We start from the raw sequence: 16,635 nt of genomic DNA, 5'->3' as shown, positions 1-16,635 counted from the left end.
AACAGGCTGGCGTAAGTAGTGTTAAGTAACTGACTCCAACGTTCTGTTCTCCAGACGCTGGTTTCTGAGTGATATCATCTATGGGCACACCTAACTCCATGATCTAATGCATTACAGGCCAAGCTCATCGGCAGAGATGTGACCCGTAACTGAGACCAGGCTTGATATATTAGCCTTGCACAGTGCAGTCATTTCTCTAATCACACCGTTTTAAAACACGTATTTAATATGATTGGAGGAAATCGTGCTTTATTGGGCTCCATAAACATGAGGCTGTGTTTGAGCAGCTGGAGTGATTTGGCCCGATGACTCCAAGTAGAATGAAGATGCTGAAAGCCATGGTTGATCAACGCTCGAGGAATGAGGGCTGGGTCTGAAAGAGGCCGCAGAGACTGGCTAAAGCTTAACTTTAAAGCCTCTGGCAGATTCACATGCTAACGCATTGCCTTTATGATCACCTGTGAGGAAGGGCTTTCTATTCAGGAAGACATTTTTTTTCAGTTTGGTAAAGTTTTATAGACCAGCAGAGAATAACGAACCATTTAAATTATGACTGTTGGCATACAATGTTGGCATAAAGGTGGAAAAAGTCAGGCAAATCACATTCGCATGCTATTCTCATGCCTGGTCCTTAAATAAAATTGGATAAATAAATAAATCAAGTATCCCGAAAATATATTGGTGGATAAAACGCCATGAGGAATAATAAATTCAATTTATTGAATGACTAACAGCAACAAGTACAGTGCTATTCAACAGATTTGCAACTTTTAAATTGAAGAAAAAGGCCATTTTTTTGTGTTTCTGAAAATTTCTACCTTAACAACACTGTAAATATGATCCTGAGTTTTAGTCAGGTGAAAAAGTCAAATCATGACCCATACTCAACAGTATGCATTGTAACAACCTCAACCTGAAGGGAAATGGAAAACTTAAAATAACGTGTTCATATTACAACAAAACATAAGTTCTAACAGAATGTGTCATTTTGTAGCATGTGCTGATCATTCTAGGAGCCAGGAAAAGTCTACGAATGGATTTTCATGACTGCAAATAACGAGTAAGTATCCTGATTTGTTCTATTTATTGTCACATTTTGCACACTTAAATAACTTTAATATGCAGAACCCACACACTCCCAGGCAAATTATTTGCCCTCTATACACCAAGCTTTGAATATTGCGAGTTAATGTTGGTAAATAACAGTGTAAACAAACTGTAAATTAGGATTCTGCATTTTAGTTTTTTCAACATGAAGATTTTATCATTTCCCAGACATGAGTTGTGGTTGGAAGGGCATCCGCTGCACAAAAAAGTACTGGATAAGTTAACGGTTCATTTCGCTGTGTCGACCCCGGATTAATAAAGGGACTAAGCCGAATAGAAAATGAACGAATGAATGAATGAAGTTTCCATTATAAGATACATGAAGTAAGATACATGTTGTTTTTGTCTTTTTCAGGTTTAGTGTTTTAGATTTTGTAATGTAAAGAAAGAAATAGAATTTTTGTAATTTATATACAGCACAGAGATTCTTTAGAAGAGCTGAGGATAGGGATGACTCCTGGAAATCAACAACTGTTGATGAACATTGGAGCAGATATCTGCAGTGTAAGAGTACACTGACTTAAAAATACATTAAAACAAAGATTTTGAGATCTGATTTTATAATCTTCCAAGATCTAGTGCCATTTTTTCCAAGAGTCTGTGTTAGTTGTGTATTTTAGAGTTTTGTAGGGTTTTTTGTTCACCTCTTAAGATTACTTTTACGTTACAATTAATTTGTAAAAATACTTTGAAAAAAAATTGTAAAGACAATTAAAATGTAAGTACATTGTGTGTAATTGCTAAATTGGGAGTGAAGACCTTTACTAAAATGTTATTCATTGTCTGTTCTGTTTCTAAATCTACTAGATTGAGTTCAGTGAAGTAGAAAATGTAAGTTAACCTATTAAAACTAAACTTTGCAAGTACAGTTATCTTGAAAAAGGAAGTTGTAGAAAGTAGAAAGTAGAAAATGGAGAAAGTAGTTGGGTCAATTTAAGTTGAGAAAACTTAGAGAATTAAGTCAATACAACTTAACGGAGTCAATGCAACAACATAACTTAATAAAGTAACAAAAATCAGGCTAGGGAGGGGGATGAACAAATTATTTTTTACAGTAAAAAAACATACATAATAAAAAAAAACATACATAAATGAATAGATTAATAAATGAGTAAAAATTTATAACATTATGAGATTTTAATGAATATAAAACAGTTTTCAAAAACATGGCATACTGTAGATGAATTTTCAGCAATCTTTACTTTAGTCTTCAGTCACGTGATTCTTCACCAATGATTTAAATATGCTGATTTGCTGCTCTAAGAACATTTCTGTGTTAAAGCCAGTTGTCCTGCTTAATATTCTACAGAAAAAAAGATAGAGTGATGATGTATGCGCACACCTGAGGATAAACTTTTTATACGATGAAAATATGCGCAGAAACTACCATAGAAAAACATTTACTGAATAAATTCCAACATGCACATAAAAATAAAAAAGTCATCTTATTTTGTTTCAAGAGATTATGTGATGACAAAAATGGGACACTCAACAGCTGCTTCTTTGCTCACATAGCGGAAGGGGCAGACTTTTCATTGTATTCATTTATTTATTTTGAATAAAATTCTTCTATGAGAGTGATTATAGTGCCTCCCGATGGTGAATGCGGTTATTATTTGGTAGTTTGGCCATTTATTTCACTAATTTGGCAACCGTCAAATGTCATTAGTGAAACGATTTGAATCTCCACTTGGTGTAAAAATCATTAGTGCTCCATTTGGGATGACACTACATACATATACTATGCTGTTGAGTGTGTAAGTGTATAAGTACATAACGCATAAGTGCATAGTGTGCTATTTGGGATGCAGCTTCATTTTTAAACTTCCTGACATTAAAATAGGATCCAATTTCCAGTGATTTTAACACCCACCACAACGTGACATAGATGTGCAGTTTTCCCTGCTCACTGTGAATAAACATGTCCACAGGACAGAATTTGCAAAGAAATTGGGTTTAAAAGATCTGTTCAGCTCTCTGTGCTCAGCTGCATCTCAAGAATGAGTTTTACAAGTATAAAATGTTTTTAAAACAAATATTTCAAATATTTGTAATAAAGTAAGGTAGTATAAACACTATGTAACGGTAATTCATAAACACTAGATGCACCACAGCTGCATAATAGACTGATTTCACGCGGCTGCCATTTTAAAAGCAAAATCAAGGCTGCGGTGGAAAGAAACCCGAAAGTATCGCCTACAGTCACACAGGAACGTTGTGTAACTGGCTGTATATCTTATCAGTGAAGAGAAAGTGACAAAAATTAATAATTTCACCTTCTTCCAAGTGACCAGAAGATCTGTTCTGAATGGATAGTGAAAATAAAAAATGCTATCAGACCTCATTTTCAGCTGAGTTAAGGAAAATGGCTGATTTACCATTGTATTCACCAGTTCTCAAAAGAAATGACTGATTGGCCGTGAAGGTTATCAAACTCACCGCATTTCACCGATGTTTAATGAGTCGAAACACAGACGAGCAATCCGCTGATGACTCGACTGTGTTCATGTATCTGTGTTTGCACTAGGTCAGTGGTGTAAAAGTCAACTCCTGGAGGCCCGGAGCCCTGCAGAGTTTAGTTCCAACCCTGCTTCAACGCACCTATTTGGAGGTTTCAAACGAGCCTAAAGGACTCAATTAGTTTGATCAGGTGTGTTTACTTAGGGTTGGAACTAAACTGTGCTGAGAAAAGAATTGAACTGATGACCTTCTCTGCCAATCACAGTCATTTCTGTTGAGCACTGGTGAATACTACGGCAGATCAGTGGTGTTTAAGAAGACGCTCAACAGCGCTTAATATTAGCAGAAAAGGAAATTTTTTAAATTTCAGTACTGGGACAACACTATCACAGACAACAGGGTGTGTTACAGAGAACTGCATTGTTTTATTGCTCACCGGGTTACATAGGTTGAAGCAGGGAAGTGTCCCCACGGTTTTTACCTCGTGCCATAAACTGAAGCCTAAGAGGAAACTTAAGCGTATTAGTCTTAAAGAGATTGAGATTGTGTTTGATGCCTAATATGCTTTTAATTTTTTTAATTAAACTTAACTGAATAATATTAAAGTGATGTTTACACCATATCTGCATTTTGAGATCGCAGCACAAGCTGGAGGTTTGTAGTCCACTGCACTTTGCAATGTTTACAGTACTGATCATATACTTCAGGGTTTCTTCCCACCTCAGCCTTGCTTTTGTTTTTTAAAATGGCGGCAGCGTAAAATAAGTGTATATCAGTAAATGTGTGAGTGTGCGTATGTACTGCAAACTTTGTAAAGGCATTTGTGTGTGACTCATCATTTTAAAAAGGCTTGAATAAACTCCTCCACAAATACATCAAACACACTTACTTGGTATTTTTGACTAGTGAGATGGATATCTGCCATGTTTGTCTCTGTCACTAACTTCTATTTATTTGAGGTGAGGCATGAGAAGTCGACACGTGGGAACGGTGAGCGGGAAGAACAAACTCATTTGCATTTAAAGACATGGGCTACAAAATAGCGACACTTTGATTTGAGCTCAAAATGGGCATACTCTGTTGTATAATTAATAATCTCATGGGTATTTTTAACTGAAACTTTAGATACATTCTGGCGACACCAAAAACTTATCTTACATCTTGTAAAAGGGGTAAAATAGAAGCCTTTTAATAAATAGAGATTTAAGAGCTTGCTGTTTGAGGATGTAGGAATGGTTTCAAACACGCAGCAATGATGGCATGGGAAAGAGGAAGTCAGTGGCATTTACATGCTTGTGTAAGAGTTTACAAGCATTCTAGATAAACTTAAAAGAGTTTCATTTCACTTCAAATCAGTATAATGTATTAATGGAATGATTAATTATTGTTATTTCTGTAAGAAGAGCTTAGCATTCAAAGTGATAAGAGCTGAAATTATTGTTCCAACCAGTCAACGTTGACTTTGGCTGACCAGAATGAATATTAGTTCTGGGCTGAAACGAAAGCATGTCATTTTCCGTTTGACTCTCTCTCTCTGTCTCTCTGCTCTTCTTTTTTTCCCTCCACTCTGCATGGCACTACTCCAAACAAACACACACACGTTCACACACACTCACACACACACACACACACACACACACACACACACACACACACACACACACACACACACACACACATACACACACACACATACACACACACACACACACACACACACAATTATATATAGAGAGAAAGAGAGTGAGAGAGAGAAAGAGAGAGAGAGATTCTTTTACCAAAAAAAAAAAGAGAAGAGCGTTTATTTGTAAGTGTGCATGTGTCAGAATGTGACTGTGCACGAGAGAAAGAGAGGTCATGAAGCGTGGGCAGAGGGCTGGCATTGTGCCCGCTGGTTGAGTCACTTATTTCATGGTGGGGACAGAGCTTGTCACAAAGTTCACAGGATGAATAGGAAACTGCATGTGCTGCCTGACAATAAATAAAATAAACAGAAGTAGTTCTGATGTATGTAATACTGTGAATGTGTTATAGTAGCGACTGGCATCAAGCTTTTTAAAATACAGGCAGCTGTCAATGTTGAGATTGTGGGTTTTCATTGTTCTTTTCTCAAACAAAGTGAATAAGTGCAGATGTCATTTGTTATTCGATTAGTTGCGCTGTTACATCAAGGTTGTTTTGGTTACTGATGTCCAGTGATCTCCAGTAAGTGCATTTGAAGTGCCTTCAGGCAACTGATTCACTTTTTTTTTTAGCTTATTCAGTGTTGTACAGTTATTCTTATATGAACAGTTTGCCTCGATAGTAACTGGTATAGTCCTGAACAATGTTGATGGGTCTGCAGTCTGTGGAAATTAATTTATTGATGGAAGGAGTTCTCCTTGCTAACATTTGTAAAACATGTTTCACCTGAAGATGGCACTTTAAACTTTGGTGGGAGGACAGTTTATCACAACAATAAGTTTACACAACTTTTGTTTACTCCAAATTTTTTATAATGATTCTTGACTTTCAGCACATGCGTCATGTCTTGATCCTGTATATTGTCACATTATCCAGCACCAGGAAAGGGCAAAATACATTAAAATGTATTTTAAAATTCATGAATTTTCCTTAGAGATAGTCCCTTTAATCATCAGGGGTCGCCACAACAGAATGAACCGCCAACTTATCCAGCACATGTTTTGCACAGCGGATGCCCTTCCAGCTGCAACTCCCTACCCTACTGGGAAACCATACACACTCACAGCCAATTTAGTTTATTCAATTTACCTATAACGCATGTCTTTGGACTGTAAGGGAAATTACAGCACACGGAGGAATCCCACGCCAACATGGGGAGAACATGCAAACTCCACACAGAAATGCTAACTGGCCCAGCCGGGACTCAAACCAGTGACCTTCTTGCTGTGGGAACCTGCAAATAGGAGGGAGCTCCGGGCTCGAGGATCTTATGAGCTTAGACTCTCTCTCGGGACAGCATGTCAAATACACTTTATAATCAATCATCAGCTAAGTGTGAACTCTTCAAAAGATGTTTGAATATATTCTAGCAAGCATTTGCTATAAAACATGGTAGCAATGAGCAAAAAAAAAAAAGCTTGGAATGAGGTACTTCATTTTACAAAAATGTCAAGCATGCTAAAATCATGTTAGCCATAAGCTAAAATATGCTAAAAATATGACAACAAAATGTAGCCTGACCAACAAATAACTGATAGTTCTTGAAAGTTTAAAATTTGATATTTTGATTTGGGCGATAAAATAAGTATTGTTATTTATTGACCGAACAAACACCATTTTCAATATTGATAAAAAAATCTATAGTTTTATTAAAATGTGGCTGCTGAGAGCACGCATGGAAGCAATGCCAATGAGCTTAGAGTGTCATTTCCAATAGAGGAAATGCTGATTTGCACGACTCATATATGGAAGTGACACACACGTCGTGCAAGCATTTTTCAGCCACACCTAGTTGAAAACTTCTCAACTTATCCAATTGCAGCGAGCGCACTGCGACTCATGTAAGTAGAACTAATCAATCTGCTTCACACTTTGTATGGAATATACACATTTCAGTAATAACGGCAGACTAATAACCTCAGACAAACAGCTCACCCAAACACCACAGCGTTTTTTACTTTTCTTGCATTGGAGCTGCCGCAATGATCTATCTATTTGTCATTCTCCGAGAAAATGGTTGATGGTCAGCTAGTTAAGAGGGAAGCCAGAGGAGCGCGGGCTAAAAGTCCATTGGAAATGGTCATGTAATCCTGTCACTTCAGGTCAGAATAACAACACATGCGGAAATGAGTGCCGTAAAGCAGCAGTGAGGAGATTGAAAATAAAAAAGGATTTAAGGATGTTGCCAGAGTGGCTTTTTGGTTTCTTTTCTTGTGCATCCCAGCCACTAGCAAGATTTTAGCATAGGGGTAATGCAGTCATTCAATTTCACGATTTGTAATGATGCAACAGGTATTTGAATAATGATGGTTAGTTCTTTTACTTGAAAGCTCAGATTTGATTAGAACAATTTCTGATGTTGACAAGAGTTTGAGGTTTACTGTATCATTATTATTCACACCTTAAAGATTGCTTTGATTGTTCAGTTTTTACACTTTACCATTGCAAACACTTTCTAACATTTTATTTAATAAGTTTCAGAGTCTAAAAAACGCCTATGTTTATTTTATTAGAAAGAGATCAGAAATTAAGTTTAAATATTTTTGTTTTTGACTATTTATCTATTTGCCTTAGTAATGAATAAATACTAAAAATCCAAATACTCCAAAATGTACTCTTAAAAAAAGTTCAATAATTATTGATATCTAAAAATATGAATAATATATATATATATTTTTTTTTTAATATTGCCTAGCCCTAAATTTTAATATTTGATTCTTGGACAGACATTTTAAACCAAATCTCCTAAAGTGAAAGCTGTTCACAAAACCAACTTGAAAGGCTATTTCACAAACCAGACTAATCTAGTTGTTGAGTTCAACTTGCAAAAAATCAGTATGGGGAATCAATATCAGTGAGTAACTAGCTAAAATATAAACCGCTCTTACAAAAGCATTATGATGTTTTTGAAGAATAAAAGCATCTGTTCCCATGCTGGACACTAATTGCAATAAACAAAGAAACTAATACTCCATAGACGAAAAAAAGCCATGGCTTGAAGCAGCACAAGCATGAGTAAAAATAACAAAATTTTCATTACTGAGTGGACATTCCTCCAATTTCCTTTCTTAATTACAAACATAATATTTTAATTAGATAATTAATCACATCCAAAAAACATTAACGTCCGCAACGCCCACATGCAGACACATTAGTATCAACTACAGCGATCCCGGTCCTGTTTGAATTAGAACACGAAATGACAGACATCCTATAATTATAACTTAAACGTCATTTAGAAAATGAACCCCGTCTGAGTAGTCCTGTGACAATTTGGTAGCAAAGTTTCAGACTTCATATGTAATCAAATTCATATCAATTATGAAGCAGTTCTGTTTTTGGGAAACCATCATCCAGCCCTGATCTAGCTCATTCCACATTTACTGAACGGCACAAATGGGTTTCTCGCCAGACGCTCAGCAACACAGTAATAGCTTATCATTAGCGGCCTGCCAAAAAGTTTTCAAAGAGAGCTCGGGGTGCTCTGTGAGATCAGACTCAGACCTACTTTACTGGAACTACAAGCAAAACACATTACAGAAATGAAAATGAAGATTAAAGCATGGCCGTGTGAAGGCTGAGGAGGCTGGAAGGAGCATACCGGCCTAAAAGAACAGCGCAGCAGAATGCAAAATTTAACAGCTCCCCTAATTATGATGTTGCCCTCGGAAACACTGGAGTGGATGAAAGGTGACAGGTGCAGAGGCTGTTTTCATGAGTCTATTTCCACTGGGCTCCTGCAGATACACGGTCATGAACTCGCAAAGGTTTTTTAAGGCAAACTCACAATCACATGCAAATTCTTCTCAAAGAAAACTCACAAGACATGAATCTATCTGAGAAGTTATTTAACAAAATCAAAAACTATTTTCTTTAATGGCTCTTTAATAGCTGAAGAATAGAGTAGAGGAACAATCTTATCTAATGAAAGCTTTATATACATCTAAGGTCAAAAATGCTTTTGTTTTCTTGTTATATACATTTTCATGTCACCTGTTTTCTCAAAGTGTGTCAAATGATTTGTAAGCTTTAGGATTTAAGGATTGTTGGAGTTTTGGCTCCTTGCCACTGCCACCTCTGGCTTGCTTGTTTGGGGTCGGTGGAACTGCTTTGCAGTGGAACGTCCCTCAGCAGTGACATTTGTATTAAACAGAACTGAATCCATTTTAATTTAGCTAGAACTACACCAGCATTCTATCAGAACTCTGCTCGCTGCCTGATATGCTAGAATGTTCAACAATCTGAAACATTTGTATGGATTTTTATTATGTTTTCTTCATCTATTTTGAGCTGCTTTGACACAATCTACATTGTAAAAGTAATATAGAAATAAAGATAACTTGACTTGACTATTACTAGATGTTGCAGCTTTTAATTTCTCTACATTAACAAGTGCATGTCCATGAATGCAAAAATTCCACCAAAATACCTAACAAATTCTAAATGAGTGGGTTACAGGTGTTACCTCATTCATAAATTCATTTTCTTTTGTTCTTAGTCTCTTTATTAATCAGGGGTCGCCACAGCAGAATGAACCACCAACTTATTTAGTTTATGTTTTACACAGTGGATGCCCCTCCAGCAGCAACCCATAACTGGAAAACATCCATACACATTCATTCACACGCATACACTACAATTTATTCAACCAATTCAACTATGGCGCATGTCTTTGGACTTGTGGGGGAAACTGGAGCCATTAAGCAAAAATGCCAACTGACCCAGCCGAGGCTCGAACTAGTGAAGTTCTTGGTGTGAGGCGATTGTGCTACCCACTTCGCCACCGTGACGCCCATAGGTGTACCTGTAAAATTTAACTAAACATATTAAAACTGTGTGACTAGTGACAAATAAGTGTCATTATTTATCCCTTTAGATTTGGCCACATTATATCGTATATATTTTTATCTGCATCGAGACCCACAGATTTTTTTTTTATGCAATTATTTTTCTTAACGTAAACATTAAAGTGGAGGTAAAACGTTAAGAGATTTATTTTGTAGCTTTTATTATTAGAAGGATTATGTGAAAGTACTGTAATTAGTGGCACTGATAATGAAAAGATTTGATAATGAATTCTTCTCCACATTATATCAACAATAAACAAATAAATTGTTCAAGGGTCATTAAAAAGTAGACCTTTTTCATGGACAGCCACAGAAGCACTGGCTTTGTCATGGATCTATTCAGATCAATCACAGGAGTTTGGAATTTGGAATTAATGATGACTAGTTACAACATCTATTGTCTCATTTAGGAGACAATACAATTGTCTGTCATTCTCTTTGATCTCTAAAACTTTGCAGATATTTTAGATTCATAAACAGCCGCAATCAATCGCTGAGTAAAAAGTAATAATAAAAAACAAAACAAAAAAAAAACATAGGAACAACCTCTGCAAAAACAAACAAGAAAAAAAAACTTACAGTAATTGATGAAGGCTGTTTTAACTCTGCAAAACAACGACAGCATAAGGATATTCATATAAAATGATTCAGAGAAAACCCTTAAAATATCTTTACATGAACATGCGCGTGTGGTTTTCAATTATTCAGCTGTCTGTCATCTATTATTTCTTGCACAACAACCATGTCCACATAATATGCACACAAAATCATATTTCCAGGCAGTTCTTCAACATTCGTGTGAACAGACATATGGCGATGCAGCATAATTTTAAAACAACCCTTTGTGCTTTTTTTGACACTTCAAGGCAGATGAACTCAATTACACACTGATGCAATTTAAAGAAAGAGAGAAAAAAAGAACAGAATAGTGTGGAACACAAGGCTTACCCCTGCTCTCCCACATACAAATACACAACTGAGGCAAAATAGCCCTTCTGTGAAATTGTAATTCTTTAAAAAAAAATTTTAAAGCGCTTTTTAGAAGAGAGATTTTTTTTCAACAGATTTTTAAATATAATACTGATTAGTAATAATGAGAAAACATAACATATTCATGATGATAGCAAAACTTGTTTTGTCTTTGCCAAGATGAGAGTACAAAATATTTCACTAGGTTTTTGCAAGATACTAGTATTCAGAATAAAGTGCAAATTAAATGCTTAATTAGGTCAACTAGGCAAGTCATTGAACAACAGTGGTTTGTTTCGTAGCCAATAGAAAAAAATATTCTTAAGGGGGCAAATAATGCTTACTCCAAGGGCCATTTTATTTTGAAGTTGATATGTAGCCGCACCATGTTGGTGTTTCGTAACATCTAATTTTTACAAGGTGGGTCATTTGCCCAAAGCTAAACCCCTAATCTGGAGCACCAGGACATACACACATATACTACAGACAATTCAACTTACCAAATTTACGTATTACCTATTACGCATGTCTTTGGACTTGTGGGGGAAACCGGAGCACCCAGAGGAAATCTACGGTTAGAACACTGGGAGAACATGCAAACTCCACACAGAAATGCCAACTGACCGAGCTGGGGCTCGAACCAGCAACCTTCTTGCTGTGAGGTGACACTGCTACCCACTGGCCCATCATGCCACCCAAAGAAAAAAAAAGTAAAGGTTTTATTTTAGCCATGAGGTGCCTAAACTTTTTAAACGGCCAAAAACCAAACTTGAGGCTAGTGGGCTGAAGGTAAATATTTGCAATGGGTAATTTCCCTATTTATTTAATAATGTTTAACAATGACTAGAAAACATTGCCTTATATTAACTAATACAGTATTTTTGACATTTTATAAAGAACTTATTAGAGTTAAAAACAAAATAATGTAATTTATAACGGAATTACACTAGTTTTTGCCTTAATTTGCTCACCGATGTATTCTGTAAGGTTCTCTATCCGTCAAGTGACAGTATTTATTTATTTTATAATAAAATAGGATTCCTTTACAACATTTAATTTCAGTTTGCTGAATAGAATAAATAAAAGAATGGATAGAATGAATAAAATTAATAAAAACCAATAAAACAAACAAAAAAAGGTTACTTTAAATTTAGGGCTGCAACAACGAATCAAATCGATAAAAATCGATAACTAAAAGCGCTGGCAACGAATTTCATAATCGATTTGTTGTATCGCGCAACACCGGGACACTTGATTATTAAAAAAAACACTTAAGTTCAGCGTGAAGCGGATAGAACATGGTCTCTCTTGCGCACTGATACAGAGTTCGGCGCCTCATAGACAGGGAGAAAGGGAGTTCAACAGCAGGGTGAATCACTACAGAATCCTACTTTTGTTCCGTTTTTAAGTGGGGACCGAAAAGTCCCTGGTGCTGATGTTTTACTCGTTATCCAGCTTGACAAGCATGGCAAGTTAGTGTTAGCTCTTTGGAGCAGCAACTGAAAAATTCAAACTGAGCTTTGACGCGTTGGCTTGCACTGAGCCAGAGAAAGACCTGTCATATTAATCACAATTATGCAGCATTTATGTTTTAGACATGTAAATACACACTAGTACTAGTAAAACAATACATTTGGAGTTAGTAAAACGCACACTGAAGTCTAACAATCCATTTGCAGATGTGCTTTATTTATATCAGATACATAGTGAAAGTAACTATAAAGTTGAATCTACCCTTCTGTAAGTTTACCAGCCACTTGCTTGCATGTATTTTGGGAGTAACTTATGAATTAACGTGCTTAATCCTGCTTGTTCTATTTTTATAAATGAGTAAAACGCGTGGCCGCAAGTAAACATGGCGACTCCCATCGCAAGTTATGGATAATGATCACTTACACGTTTTTGTGAATTGGAATATCAGGTAGCTAATGACATGATGAGCAAGCATGTGAATATGTTGTAATGAAACGGAAAAAAACCACAATAAAAAGGATACATCAGTCGTACAGCGATATTGTGGCTGTGGTGTGTCATGTGACAAACATGACGCGTTGCCACGTTACATTAAGGGTAAATGTCCTAAAATAATGGTCGCCTAAAAAACTGACACCTGTTTCCAGAATCTTTTAAACTCACCAGAGAAAGGGTTAATAAATAGTAACTGGTATATTTACTTTGCACTTTGCAAGAGTAAAGACACGTTTTTATTCACTTGCCTGGATCTTTCATTTTTTCATCTGTAGTCATGTAAAGTTACACTAAAAAAAAGCTTTTCTTTCTTAGTCATTTTGTCTCGTTTCCTGTCCAAATATCTAAAAAAATCTTAAATCAAGAACAGACAAGTAAAATGGCATGAAAAAATTATGGCTCATTAAGATTGTAATAATAATTTTTCTATTTTATAACTTTTTGTTAATTTAGCTTGTTTTAAGCAAATAATCACTTATTTTTAGGTGTTTTTTTTTTCAGAAAACAAGACACAATTTCTAATTCTACTTTATGTGTCTAGTATGTATCATGCTTTAAGATTTTTTAGATATTTGGATTGAAAACAGGACAAAACTTCTCAGTTAGTTCTTTGTATTTTATTATTATTATTATTATTATTATTATTATTATTATTATAACAGGTCAGGGATTCATTGATCAATAGAATAAATAATTGACAGATTAATTGATTATTAAAATAATAGTTAGTTGCAGCCCTAGTTAAATTAGAAATGATCTCTGTGTTAAAGGCATTCGCCCCAACCTTCTCCATTATTCTCATTCTTCTCTCAGATGGGACAGTGGGCCAAATCAAAGGTTACAATAGGCCAAATTTGGGCATCTCTGTTTTAGCCAAAATAAAAGAAATACAAATTTGTCCAGAGGAAATATATAATTGGAAATACTGTGCAATATTCTCTTGGTCTGTTAAACATCACTAAGGAAATATTTGAAAAAGAAATAAAATATAATAGAAGAATTTTGCCTTCAACTGTTTTTTCATACATATGAAGCCCTAAAAAATTGAGATTGGAGAAAAAAATCATTCTCTCTCTGCCTAGTCTCTCTAAAAACAAATGCTCAACTAAGAAAAAAAACACAGAAATGTACTTTTTCCTCCCACCTATTATTAAAGGGCACTTATTTTACCCCTTTTTCAAGATTTAAGATAAGTCTTTTGTGTCTCCAGAATGTGTCTGTAAAGTTTCAGCTCAAAACACCCAACAGATTATTTATTATACCTTTAATAATTTTGAAATGTTCTGCTCTTAACAACCCTACAGCTGTTTTTATGGCCTATGCGTTTAATGCTAGTTCTCCCCGCCCACCGTTCCCATGTGCCTGTCTGAATATGCCTCAATCTCCACCTCGGCTGCGTCAAAAAAAATAGCACAGTGACAGACATAAAGGAAGCAGATCTCACCTTACGTTTGTGAGAAATATTAAAGTAAGAACTTTCCCAACGATTACTTGATGTATTTGTTGTGGAGTTAATACAAGCTTTTCGATAAGTCACACACAATGTTGCACAGCACACATCTTTGCATTGTTTTTGCATGCAAATGTGACAGGATACAGGTTAATATCTACTGCAGTTCGGATATCCATTATGTTAATGTACAAAATAAACCTAATTTAACATCCACAAACCGGTATTAAAGCGTCTTCTTTTATAACTGTACTGACATGCAGCTGTGGTGATAAAGATGATAAAATTGCTGTAATTCATTACAAACATTCATTTATTCATTTTCTTGTCAGCTTATTCCCTTTATTACTCCGGGATCTCCACAGCGGAATGAGCCACCAACTTATCCAGCAAGTATTTACGCAGCGAATGCCCTTCCAGCCGCAACCCATCTCTGGGAAACATTCACACACACATTAACACACACTCATACTCACACACTACGGACAATTTAGCCTACCCAATTCACCTGTACCGCATGTCTTTGGACTGTGGGGGAAACCGGAGCACCCGGAAGAAACCCACGCGAATGCAGGGAGAACATGCAAACTCCACACAGAAATGCCAACTAAGCCGAGGCTCGAACCAGCGACCCAACAACCTTCTTGCTGTAATAGCACAACCTACTGCGCCACTGTGTTTTAAAAAGATTTTAAACTTTAAACTAATTCTTGATCACATTTGTTGATGATTGATGATTACATTGAGATAAACAGATCTTTTAAACATGGTTGCTTCACGCATGTCCTGCCTTGTTGAAATGATTATACGAGTTACTATGGAGACATGTTAATATGCGGCTGTCAATTAATTCGGTGGATGGGGAAACTGCACTCCAAAGTCACGTTGCGGTCGGCCTCAAAAAGGGAGGGATTTGGATCCTATTTTAACAATAGGTAATTTAAAAAGAGACTTATTGTGTTTATATCACACACATGAAAACACACACACACATACATCTGCACTGGTCACTTTATGTAACACTGGACTGCCAGTTAGTCACATCATTCTACCTCCCTATATATTATGACACTGTCACTTTATCATAATTATCATGTTTACAAGCCTTTTTGCACTATATACTGTTCTATATCTGCACAACTCTGGTTTGCACTCATAGCCATGTGCCCTTAATGTAATTGTATTGTTTACACATTTTTATTCTTTATGTATATTTTTAGAATACATTTTATGTATTATTTAATTTTTTATAAATTCTTTCTAAAACTCTACTTTGAGTATTAATATTATATATTAGGCCCCTGGGGTCTAAAAGTACTGTAATTCCGATTCTCCGTATGTCCTGGACAAGTAGTTGAATTGACAATAAGCTGACTTTGACTTTGACTTTTATATGACTGTGGACACACTACACCTACACACAGTTCTGTTCAAACTGCTTACAAAAGATGATTTTCATCAAAAGAGCCCTTTAACTATAATAAAAATTACCATAGAGAGTACCATCTTTGTCATTGTCTAACCCCAATTAAAACAGTGTAAAAATCAAGTGGATTTGAAAAACATCTGATTTAAAAAATAAACCATATTTGTGTGCAGATTCTGCCACATGAAACAGTGAGAGGAAGAAGCAGAAAGTGCAGGGAAACAGAACGAAACATGTCAAAGCCAGAGTTGGAGATGAGAGGAAGAAAATATGGAGGCACTGACCTAAATTGCGCTTTTTATCATCTATGGCGATGAAGCGAATGCAGGGATTATTTGAGACGTACTTGGCCACCCAAGGGACGTCGATCCGTGTGTCGGCTTTGTAGAAGAGTCCAAGTGCGTAGCGGGAAGAGTAGCTGACAGCCTCCAGCTTTCTCCTCTGATTCTCCCCCATCACTGCACAGACACACAAACACAGCACAAGATGAAGCCTCTGGGCCTCACTAAGTTCATGTCTCTCTTCTGTTCAGACAGATGCCAATGTTGGTGCTTGTGAAGAACGGGCCTGTAGCATTTACATCACACTGATCAAATGAGCTTCTTTGGAGCTCCTACAGCACCGCGTTTGATAACGCACCTGGTTTAGAGTGACAAGATCATAGAGATAGATGTGCGGCTGATGCGTAGGGCCTATAAAACACAAGCAACAAGCCCGTTTTGCAA

At 36.2% G+C, this 16,635-nt stretch overlaps 1 protein-coding gene across 2 annotated transcripts in view; it reads right to left on the bottom strand.

Annotated features, from left to right (window-relative positions):
* Positions 1 to 16,635, bottom strand: part of rnls (renalase, FAD-dependent amine oxidase) — a 184,622-nt gene that overhangs the window by 94,998 nt on the left and 72,989 nt on the right. For both annotated transcript variants that reach the window (XM_087274908.1, NM_001002607.1), the window contains 1 exon segment: positions 16,195 to 16,368. In XM_087274908.1, the coding sequence (XP_087131034.1) occupies positions 16,195 to 16,368 (174 nt within the window).

This window comes from Danio rerio, chromosome 12, assembly GCF_052040795.2.
Source record: "Danio rerio strain M-AB ecotype USA chromosome 12, GRCz13ab, whole genome shotgun sequence".
Lineage (NCBI taxonomy): Eukaryota > Metazoa > Chordata > Actinopteri > Cypriniformes > Danionidae > Danio > Danio rerio.
The sequence above is the reverse complement of the archived record's forward strand: the minus strand, read 5'-3'. Positions and strand labels throughout refer to the sequence as shown.